The sequence below is a fragment of the Syngnathoides biaculeatus genome, chromosome 6, assembly GCF_019802595.1.
Source record: "Syngnathoides biaculeatus isolate LvHL_M chromosome 6, ASM1980259v1, whole genome shotgun sequence".
Taxonomy (NCBI): domain Eukaryota; kingdom Metazoa; phylum Chordata; class Actinopteri; order Syngnathiformes; family Syngnathidae; genus Syngnathoides; species Syngnathoides biaculeatus.
Genome location: NC_084645.1, coordinates 3,578,116 through 3,590,195, shown reverse-complemented (window position 1 = coordinate 3,590,195; position 12,080 = coordinate 3,578,116). Strand labels below are relative to the sequence as shown.

The following is a 12,080-nucleotide window of genomic DNA, read 5'->3' as shown; positions in this document are numbered from 1 at the left end:
AAATGCCCTTTACAGGATTTTAAAGCATTCAAAAACATATTTGGAAAAAGTAACATTAAAACAGCTTTTAGTGGAAGAAATATCACTGAAAAGTCTGGACTTAAAAACACTCACACTTGGGCCTGACATCACCGCTCTTCTTTTCCGTGTCATCTTTTTCGATCTAAGCCTATTTCCTGCAACTTCCTCTCTAACACCAATGACTCTCCCTCACATCATCCATCAAACGTCTTGTTAGTCTTCCTCTCGCTCTTTTGCCTGGCAGCTCCATCCTCAGCGATCTTCTACCAATCTGCTCACTCTCTCGGTTCTGGACATGTTCAAACCATAAAAGTCTTCTCTCTTGAACCTTGTCTCCAAAACATCCAACTTTGGCTGTCCCTTAAATGAACTCATTTCTAATCCTATCCAACCTGCTCAAGCCTAGTGAGAACCTCAACATCTTCATTTCTGCTACCCCCAGCTCTACTTCCTGTCTCTCTTCAGTGCCGCTCTTTCTAACCCACACATCATGGCCAGCCTCACCACCGTTGTATAAACTTTCCGCTTTATTCTCGCAGAGACTCTTTTGTCACATAACACACCAAACAATTTACACTAGCTGTTCCTATTTGGACCCGTTTCTTCACTTCGTTACCACCACACCAATGCTCTGGATTGTTGACCCCAAGTATTTGAAGTTGTCGACCCTTGCTATCTCTTCTCCGAGGAGCCTCACTTTTCCCCCTTCCCCTTTCACATTCACACACACATACTCTGTCTTGCTTCAGCTAATCTTCATTCATCTCCTTTCCAGTGGATGCGTCCATCTTTCTAATTGTTCCTCCATCTGCTCCCTGCTTTCAGTGCACACCACAATATAATCTGCAAACATCATGGTCCAAGGGCCAGTCTAACCTCAACTGTCAGCCTATCCATTACCACAGCAAACAGGAAGAGGCTCAGAGCTGATCCCTGATGCAGTCACACCTCCACCTTAAATTATTCTGTCACACCAAGGGCACACCTCACCACTGTTCTGCTGCTCTCATACATGGCCTGTGGTATTCTAACATATTTCTCCACCACACCAGACCTACGAATGCAGTACCACAGTTCCTCTCTTGGTACTCTGTCATAGGCTTTATCTAGATCCACAAAAACACAATGTAGCGCCTTCTGACCTTTTCTGTACTTTTCCGCATTTTCTCACCTGCAACTATTCTGTTGAATAAGTTGGTCAAAAACTCCACAGCCATCTCTCCAAATTGCTTCCATACTCCACAGCTATGTATATCATCAGGACCAAATGCCTTTTTCCATGATTCCTCCTCTTCAGTGCCTTTCTAACTTTTCCCCATACTAATCATTGCCACTTCCTGGTCCTTCACACTTGCCTCTTCTACTCTTCCTTCTCTCTCCTTTTCTTCATTCATCAACTTCTCAAAGGTTCTTAGTAGTGTACTAAACAGATGGAAAACTACAATTTAGTGTACTAAATAGATGGAAAACATCCATCTATTTAGGACACTACTGGTCCTCTCAACACATTTCCATCTCCATCCATAATCACCCTTACCTTCTGCACATCCTTCCCATTTCTATCCCTTTGTCTGGCCAACCTGTAGAGATCCTTTTCTCCTTCTTTTGTGTCCCGGTGTACATGTCGTCATATGCCCCTGGTTTAGCCTTGGCCACCTCTACCTTTGCCCGATATCGCATCTCAATGTATTCCTTTCACGTCTCCTGAGTCTTCTGTGTCCCACTTCTTCTTCAGTCATCTCTTTCCTTGTATGAAATCCTGTATTTTGGGGTTACACCACCAAGTCTCCTTCTCCCCTTTCCTACCAGAAGACACAACGGGTACTCTCTTCCCTGTCTCTCTGATCACCTTGGCTGTAGTAGTCCAGTCTTCAGGGAGATTCTCCTGTCCATCGAGAGCTTGTCTCACCTCTCAGCTTCCATAACATTATTTTCTACTCTACCTTTGACTTCTTAATCTTCCTATCCACCACCAGAGTCATCCTACACACCACCATCCTAGGCTGTCGAGCTACACTCTCCCCAACCATACCTTACAGTCAGTAACCTTCAAATTACATCATCAGAACAAAATATAATCCACCTGCATGATTCTACCTCCGCTCTTGTAGGTCACTCTATGTTCCAGTCTCTTCTGGGAAAAAAGGTTCCACTACTGCCATTTCCTTCCTTACTGCAAAGTCCACCACAATCTGTACCTCAAAGTTCCTTTCCTGGATGCCGTACTTACCCATCACTTCTTCATTGCCCCTGTTTTCTTCACCAACATGTCCATTACAATTTCCACCAATCAGAACCCTCTCTCTGTCTGGGATACTCATAACCACCTCATCTAGTTCTTTCCAGAATTTCTCTTTTGACTCAAGGTCACATCCTACCTGTGGGGCATAGTCGCTTATCACATAATACATAACACCCTCAATTTCAAATTTCAGCCTCGACACTCCATCTGATACTCTTCCTTGAAAATAACCCCGACTCAGAAAGGATGGTCAAGAGGTCTAAGTTAGAGTGATTATGATCAATGATCATGATTTTTGAACTATTTATTTGTGCGATACAGCTGCAAATAAGCATTTGAACATCTGTCTATCAGCTAGAATTCTGACCCTCAAAGACCTGTTCCTCCGCCTTTAAAAGTCCACCTCCACTTCATGTATTATCCTGAATCATAACGTGGCAAGCCGAAAGAAGATGCACCTGTGTGAGGTTGTGAGCTGCATAAAGACACATGTCAACCCCATACAATCAGTAAGACTCAAACTTGGACTACATGACAGGACTTGGTCAATGACCTGAAAAGAGCTGGGACCAAGGTTTCCAAGGGGACTCATGGTTTGAAATCATGCATGCCACGGAAGGTTCCCTTGCTTAAATCAGCACATGTCAAGGCCCGTCTTAAGTTTGCCAATGACTATTTGGATGATACAGAGGAGCCAAGCGAGAAAGTTTTGTGGTCAGATGAGACCAAAATGGAACTTTTTGGTCATAATTTCACAAACTGTGTTTGGAGGAAGACGAATGATGAGTTCCATCCCAAGAACACCATCCCTAATGTGAAGCACGGGGGTGGTAGCATTATGCTTTGTGGGTGTTTTTCTGCACATGGGACAGGACGACTGCACTGTATTAATGAGAGGATGACCGCGGCCATGTATTGTGAGATTTTGGAGAACAACCTCTTTCCCTCAGTCAGAGCATTGAAGATGGGTCGTGGCTGGGTCTTTCAACATGACAATGACCCGGAAGCACACAGCCAGGAAAATCAAGGAATGGCTCCGTAAGAATCATATCAAGGTTCTGGTATGGCCTAGCCAGTCTCCAGACCTAAACCAAATGATAAAATCTTTGGAGGGAGCTGAAACTCCGTGTTTCTCAGTGACAACCCAGAAACCTGTCTGATCTAGAGAAGATCTGTGTGGAGGAGTGGGCCAAAATCCCTCCTGCAGTGTGTGCAAACCTGGTGAACAACTACAGGAAACATTTGATCTCTGTAATTGCAAACAAAGGCTACTGTACAAAATATTACCATTGTTTTTCTCAGGTGTTCAAATACTTAATTGCAGCTGTATTACACAAATAAATCCTTAAAAAAAAATCATACATTGTTTTTTCTGGATTTTTCTTTTTAGATTCTCTCCCTCACAGTGGACATGCACCTACGATTTTTCAGAAATTTCAGACCCCTCCATGATTTCTGAGTGGGAGAACTTGCAATATAGCAGGGAGTTCAAATACTTATTTTCTTCACTGTATATATTATGTGAGAGAGAGCGAGAGCAAGAGAGATCATGAAATATAAAAGTGAATGATAAGGTGCGTGATCTACAGGGTCAGTGCTACAGATAGGCATAATGGTATTTACAGCTGTCAATTATATCATATTTAAGAAATTTATGTCCAACTAACCTTTGTGTTTCCAGGTTTGGGTATGCTCCTGGATATTTTTTGCTCCTCGGTTTCCATAATTGATATCGGAACACAGAATGCACAGCACTCTGCCGGGAACGTCCACTTTTTGTATGTGTTCGGTTAGACATGTTGATACAGTTTTTGTTCTTTTCTGCACGGTTACAGTTTTTTTAAGCCATTCCCATCTGTAACAGTTTTTTACCCTGTGGTTTTTATCGATTTCCCAGGCACGATCTTCATTCTTTTGCTCCAAGACTTTCGCCATACTGGTAAATGTGCAGACCGCTCGATAACATATTAGTTAAAAGTTATAACTATGCCGTAGTAAACAGAATGCTTCTCTATGAAATGTTAACAGAGCAGTGTGTGCAAACCTGGTGAACAATTACAGGAAATAAAACAATAACTTATTTCCAGGTGTATCACGCAAATAAATCGTTAAAAAAAACATTCATTGTGATTTCTGGATTTTTCTTTTTAGATTATCTCTCTCACAGTGGACATGCATCTACGATGAAAATGTCAGACCGCTTCATGATTTCTAAGTGGGAGAACTTGCAATATAGCAGGGTGTTCAAATATTTATTTTCTTCACTGTAACTTCAATCCTAAAGTCCTTGCACTGGCTTCCAGTAAGCTTTAGAATAGAGTTTAAAGTTCTGCTACTGCTTTATAAATCACTAAATGATTTAGGTCCTGAATACATGAAAGAAATGCTTACGGAATACAAACCCAGTAGAGCTCTGATATCGACTGACTCAGGTCAAATAGTGGTGCGCAGAGTCCAAAGCAAACGTGGTGAAGCAGCATTTAACTATTATGCTGCACACAAATGGAATAAGTTGCCAACAGAGGTGAGGTCAGCCCCAAGTCTGAATATTTTTAAATCCAGGTTGAAAACTCTTTTTTCTCGTGCTTTTTAGAGTATTTCTACTTCTTGATTATATTACTTGCACTGTATGTGGTTTTAATTATTTTTCTTTTCACAGATATATTTTTTGTTATTTCATTGTTTTTATTGTATTTTAAATGTTTAATCTCGTTGTTTTCAAATGCTTTTAATCACGTAAATCACATTGTGTTACCACATGTATAATGTGCGTAATACAAATACATTTTTGCGTTGCTTACTCCATTTCTATTCCAATCTACTCCGTGGTACAATAATCAATACCCTGCCCCTAAACTTCCAGCCTTACTCCCTTTCCCCCTGGGCTCTTGGATGCACACTATATCAACCTTTCTTCAAATCATGTCAACAATCTCCTGAGCTTTTTCCTGTTAGAGTTCCAACATTCAAAATCCCTACACTCAATTGTATGCTCTGTGCATTCCTCTTCTTCTGCCGATGAATCTGCGTTCCTCTTCTTCTTTGTCTTCAACCCACAGTAGCTGAATTCCCACCAACGCCCTGCAGTTTAACGGTTCCGGGGGCGGCGTTGTTAACCCGGGCCACGACCGATTCAGAATGGTATTCTTTAGATGAACCCTCATATTTGTTTGATACTGTTTTACGCCAGCTGCCCTTCGTGACGCATCCCTCTGCATTTATCCGGGCTTGGGACCAGCCTACAGATTGCACTGGCTTGTGCACCCATGGGGCTGTATTGGCCTGACATCACCTCTGTTGGCAACTAATTCAATTTTTTGCAGGATAATAGCTAAATGCTGCTTCACCATGTTTGCTTTGTCCTTTGCACTCCATCATTTGATCTGAGTTAGTTGATCTCAAAGCCCTACTGGATTTGCATTCCAGACGAATTTCTTTCATGTATTCAGGAACTAAATCACGGGTCGGAAACCCAAAATTTTGAGAGCCATGTTGGACCATAAAACAAAACAAATGTGTCTGGCGCCGCAAAAAAATTAAAATCCTTATATAAGCCTTATAATGAAGGCAACACATGCTGTTTGTATCAATATTAGCTATATTAGCCTCCTATCAAAATGACCAGGTTGGCTACAAATACATAATGAGCATTCATGATTAATTTTTTCCCCTGCAGTGTATTCTTTAGAGAACGACGCATCACGTGACTGCTCTGTTGTACAATGCTGCCTAAAGTTTAACTTCATTACAATATTGAATTATGTTTCATTGCTTTGATGAAATTAAAAAAATGCAATAAAGAAATTAATTTTTTATGTCATTTTTATTTGAGGATTCGAAAAAACAACAAAATGGAACATCCATAACATCCCTCTTATCTGGGCACTAAACAGAGTGCAATAAAAAACAGCCTGCATTTATAAAAATAAAACAGCAGCCTTTTGAGCAGCTATTTTGTTTCTGAATATGTCTATGACAGTGTTGTGTTCTTACCCGTTTGTGACTTCTGTTTTAGGACATCACTGGTCAGCTCCTTCCATCTGTGAATGGTTTTCCACACTTTATTATCTCCTGGGTTGCAACAAAACTTGCAGCAGTAGTAGAGTTTGGAGATGCAATCCACTTCTTTAATTTATTTTTGCGCTCCTCTAATTTTTTCAGAAGTAATGCAATTGCACTTTTTCTCTGTTTCCCAACTGGGTACTCAGCTGCAGTAGCATGCCTTCCTTGAAAATGTCTTTCCACATGACTCTTTTTGTTATTTGACAACTTCTCACTGCAAAGCAAACACTGAGGCAATCCCTAGGCATTGGCAATGAATGCAAATCATTCGGTCCAAGAAACATTGAATCCTCTGTTCTCCTCAGTTATTTTTCTCTTTTTCCTCTTGGGATCCATGGCCCATCACACAGCCGCTGGTTTGTTTACAACAGCCTAGCATCCCGCCCTGCTGATAGAAAAGTGTCGCAGGCTATGAGGTTAAAAGAAATGTTGAATTTTAATATTTATTCAACACATTCTTACAGCATTGGAAAATGTTAAGAATGTTTGTTAGACCAGTAGCAGAACTTTAAAATTGTCTGAAAGCCCGTGTAAATATTTTACAATTGGAGTTATATGCCCTGACCACTTTGTTCTGGTCACACAACCTGTGCTGCAGCATTCTGAATGAGCTACAGCTGTTTAATGCTCTTTTTGAGAGCCCAGTCAGTAGACCAGTACAATAGTCAAGTCGACTTGGGATAAAACCATGGATGAGTGTCGTCTCCTCTGGTCTGCTCGACCCTGCCCTCTAGATATCTTCTTCCGATGGTAAAAGGCAGTTTTAGTAATTGATTTGATATGACTGTTGAAGGTCAGGTTGGAATCTATCAGAACACCAAGGTTTTGGACTTGGTCTTTGCTTTTTAAGGACAGTGAGTCCAAGTATTTACGAAGAGCAATCCTTATTTATTGCCAAAAACAATTTTCTTAGTTTTGTTGTGGTTTAGTTGATTGAAATGTTGGCTCATCCAGTTATTTTTCTGCTTTAGGCAGTGGCACAATACCTCAGTTGAACTATAGTCGTCTGAAGATACAACTCCATATAACTGTGTGTCATCTGCATAGCATGACAGTCTAAATTAAAGTTCTGGAAAATTTGACTCAAGGGTAGGATATAGAGCCTGAACAGGAGGGGTCCAGGAATTGGGCCTTTCATATGTCATTGTCATTTGTTGAGATTGAGGGCTCAACACACTGCTTGGATCCCCCCAGAAGAGCTGGATGAAGTGGCTGGGGAAAGGGAAATCTGGGGATCTCTGCTGAAGCTACTAACCCCCTGACCTGACCCGGAAAACGGTACAATATAGATGGATGGATCAATGATTTCTGCCATAGTAACTTAGGACTTGCAAGACGTGAGACTAATTTGACTGTATACAACAACTATAAAGTATGTACAATACACCTCTACTTCCAAAATTAATTTGTTCCTGAAGCTGTTTGGTAACATCAAACTTTCGTAAGCAGAAATGCATGTTACATGGAAATAGCCTGATCCATTCCAAGCCCCCTCCCCCAAAAAAGCATAAGCATTGTAAGTGTAAAGAATTGTAAAAAATAATGATCATTTACCTTTGGTGTTGAGTGCATGGCGAGCAAAACGTTATCACATACAACTTAATTCCACTAAAATTAATAAATTCCACAAACTATGAATTTCAAACAAACATTAACATTAACTTTCAATGTTTCCTGAACTACCAATCCAAGGATGTTTGCCTTTGACAGCTTTTAATAATCATGCAGAAATGTGCAAGGCAAACGTCATCGAAGTGAGTGATAGCCCAATAGTTAACACATTTTAAAGATGATTCTTTTGAATAAATTCAGAAATATCATGGAATTTCGTTAACACTTTTTTTAATCTGGCTGATGGAGTAGTGGCTGCCTTCTCCTCAACGCCGCAAACTGCTCCTGCATTGTTGTGTGATGCATCGCCTCCAGCTCCTTTTCATCGGAAGATCCTTGTGGTGCTCCTGAACCAACACTTCGATGTCGTCAGCCTTTCTCAGCGAATCAATTTCCTCAACTTGAGGTTCAACCTCTACTTCGAACATCTCAAATTCCCGTGGAGGAGCAGCAGCAGCAGCATAAAGCCACATGCATGCTTGTCTTTTTCATATTCCTCAATGATTTCTTGTTTTGTTTTGATGGACAAAACAGCTCTCGTCTTCTTCTCACTGACAATGGCCATCAATTTCTTAGGGCCGATGGTGAAAAACAATGAATATGAATAAAAAAATAAATATATATAACCCCCCTTCATATCCTGGATTTCTTTCGTAACTAGAGACAAAAAATTTAATGTTTTATGTAACCTAAATGTTTCGTTAGTAGAGACATTTGTCAGGAGATATAGCACTGTATGGTGTTCCCTTCTCTATATAAAGTTTCACCTATAGTCGAGTCAGTGCATTGCAGATTTTTTTTCATATTCATACGGCTGATAATTTGCCACATCACAGGAGTTTAAATGTTTTTTTGTTGTAAAATAAATGTTTCATAGCATAAAACAGAATGCTGTACATCTGTAAAATCTGCCATTCAAAAATATTGCAAGCTTGAAACTTTGCTGTCATAATCACTGTTTGTCAGTAAACTGGATGTTAACACAGCTTCTGCTCACCCTGCATCTGAACAAGGAACTCTGTCTTAATGCGGCGAGCAGCTTCACTCTCGTTCTCATTCCTGGACCCACACAGGGAGTCCACCTCATCAATAAAGATGATGGAGGGCTTGTGCTGGCGGGCCAGATCAAACAGGTTCTTGACAAGTCTTAAAGAAAAGAAAAGACAAGGATAGATAGGCTAGAGCACCATTCAAAATACAAATTCAAATACAATTCAAAACACTCTCACAGTCACTTCATTCGCAGACAATAGATAATGCAGCACCAGGAACAGGGATAAACAACTTGAAGGTGCCATACTTGTGAAATTTAGATGTAGGTTTAGATCTAAATTTAGATTTAGAGAGATTCTTTAACATGGTAGAATATATATAGTATATAGTATAAACCGCAGTTTAAAAATTGCCATCCAGGTGTCCTGAAAAGGCTCCTTTGATAGCTACTTCTTTTTGACCCACTTTTGTCGATGTTTTGGCCGTATTTGGGTCAGACCATCTACTCCCTTTCCTCTTGTTTTTTGCCTCCATGTAGAAGACGGTCTTGTGTGAGCACCATATTTGTTATTTTGACAGCGCTGGCTCAGGAGTGGAGAAATAGGTGGAGATCTATGCTAATAGATAAGCGATAAGTGACATATAAGCTGGAGAAATCAGCAGAAAAAAAACACATGAATGCAGGGACAATTTTTATTTATAGTTGACATTTTTACAGAGCCACAAATGCCTGAAAGCCCCAAATACTAGAAAAAGTGGTAAAATATGGGACCTTTAAATGACGGTGGTGGCCACAGTTTTTGTCAGCGTTACCAAAAGGCCCAATGGGAGTTCCTTGACATGTTTTCTCTTACCACAGTTTTTTACCATGACGTCATTCTTACGGATATGCATTGGTAGATGTGACAGGCCCAGTTTGAGCTCTCTGCTGATGTTGATGGTAAGCTAGGGAAGTCAAAATCATCAGCTAAATTTATGTGTGAGGCCGATAGATTGTGCTACCGTACAGGTGTGTAAACGTTAAACGGCACACAATTACGACAATGAAACTGCAAGTCAATGCCATGGAGGGGAAAATAAAAGTTTGTCACTTTTGGCATTGACAAAATAGTAACCCTGAGAAATGAGCAAGTATTGACTACATTTTAGTGTCCATATATTCCCTTCTATGGGAACATTAATCATAATTTTTCTTTTTTTTTTCATTAGGGGTGGATGATAGCCATGTTTCTTCTCTCACATATTTTTTTCTCACAAAAAACAAAAAAATTACCAAAGCAAAGGATTATTATTTCTCGCGAAAATTATTTGAGTGTCCCAGTTGTTAGGATTTGAAGCAACTACTGTGATTCGTATCTTGCACGAGGACATTTTGTCACGTGGTCACCATGGGATTTACAGTGAAACTGAAACCATCAGGTTGTTAAACTATATGACTTCTTAGCAGGCTAGGGAAAGGTAATGCTTCAATTAATGTGACTGTGACTGAAGGGACCCAGGTTTGACTCCTTTGAGTATTATAGGTACCCACAGTTCCAAAACTGATTCAGAGTGCTGAAAAGAAAAAACATATTGTTTTTTGTGTAAGTGATTTATTGTATGCTTTCTGCCTTTACTAAAAGGAGTGCAATGCTTATAAAAATTTGTTTATGATTAGTAACAGACTTAAGACAGATAACACGTGAAAACTGGTGACAAAAATTTTCTTTAACTTAAATTATAGTTTCAGTCTTTATTCACATTTCTTAAAACATTAAAATGCTTAATATATTATCATTTGATGTTACCCTTTGGTTCTCATCCAACGGACTGCTCCATTATGCGGCATCTATGCATACATCTTTCAGGAAGAGAACAAAAAAACTCCCATACACACTCAAGGAACATGCCGAGGGTATAAACCTAGTCCAATGCACCACAGCCAGGATGAAAACCACACTGTTCTTCTTGAATCTGAGATGGACCCGATGCACCCTCATACATCCCTGAATAGACCTTACCCATGAGACTGAGGAGTGTGATTCGCCTAAAACACCCTGTGATTCCTTTTTAAAAAAGGAGACCACCACCCAGTTTGCCATTCCAGAGGCACTGGTCCAGATGTCCATTTGACATTGCAGAGGCATGTCAGCCAGGACAGCCCCACAACATCCATCACCTCTAGAAACTCAGCGCGAATCTCATCTCTCCCTCAGTGCCCTGCCACCAAGAAGCTTTTTCACCATCTTGGTCACCATGACTACAGAGATAGAAGAGCCTGCCTGAGAGACGCCAGACTCTTCATTGTCATGGAAAGGCATTTCAGGCATTTTCCCTCCACAGACTTACAAAGTCCCGAGTCAAGGTCAGCACCAACCCATCCTAACGATACACAGTGTAGTAAAGATGGAGACTAATGGAGTCCCCATTGAAAGCACTCTCAGGATACTTATATACAGATATGGGGCTGGGGTGCAACAGCCAAACCTGCTTGATGCTCCCAAATAGCTCCTATCCCATTCCTCCCGCTGGATCCGTAAAAGGATAAAATTCCTGGCTTGCGAATGCCTCGGGATCCCTCCAGAAGAGTTGGCTGGGGAAAGGGAAGTCTGGGTATCCCTGCTGAAGCTTATTCCCTTACGACCCAACCCGGAAAAGCGGTAGAAACTGGATGGAAGTTACCCCTTCTTGGGTCTCGCGGAGGAAGCATTCGCTGGGGCACAATGGTGAGGTGGTACAGTAATCCCGCTCTACTTTGCGCTTCACCTATTGCGGCTTCAATGCATCGCAGGTTTTTTCACCACTCCCCTAAAAAAAAAATCCAGATCGGTTTACAGTACATACTATATTACTTTAAAAAGCAAAAAAAAAGTCAGATGGGCTCTTTGGACTTTGGATTGGCTGCACATCATCAAAGCCCCATCCAACAACTCTCAGTCTTCCTCCCTCCCTCTCTGCCATTTTCTACACTGTTAGTGTGTGTGTGTGTGTGTGTGCGTGTGAGAGAGAGACAACCTCTCTAGTTCAAAAAACCTCCAAAGCGCTGTGGTTGATCTGAAAGCTGCCCTCGAAGTACCAAAGCTTAAGAGGAAGATGCAAAATAAGAGGGTTAAAATAAGGGAGCTGCGTTCGCTGAGACTGAGGAAGTGGAAGGAGCTGCATACGCTTTCTC

General features: G+C 40.9%; 1 protein-coding gene across 7 annotated transcripts in view; it reads right to left on the bottom strand.

Annotated features, from left to right (window-relative positions):
* The window catches only part of vps4a (vacuolar protein sorting 4 homolog A), a 160,112-nt gene that overhangs the window by 102,138 nt on the left and 45,894 nt on the right, over nucleotides 1–12,080 (bottom strand). For all 7 annotated transcript variants that reach the window (XM_061822384.1, XM_061822387.1, XM_061822385.1 and 4 more), the window contains one exon: nucleotides 8,934–9,082. In XM_061822384.1, coding sequence (XP_061678368.1) covers nucleotides 8,934–9,082 — 149 coding nt within the window. The remainder of the gene's footprint in view (nucleotides 1–8,933; nucleotides 9,083–12,080) is intronic.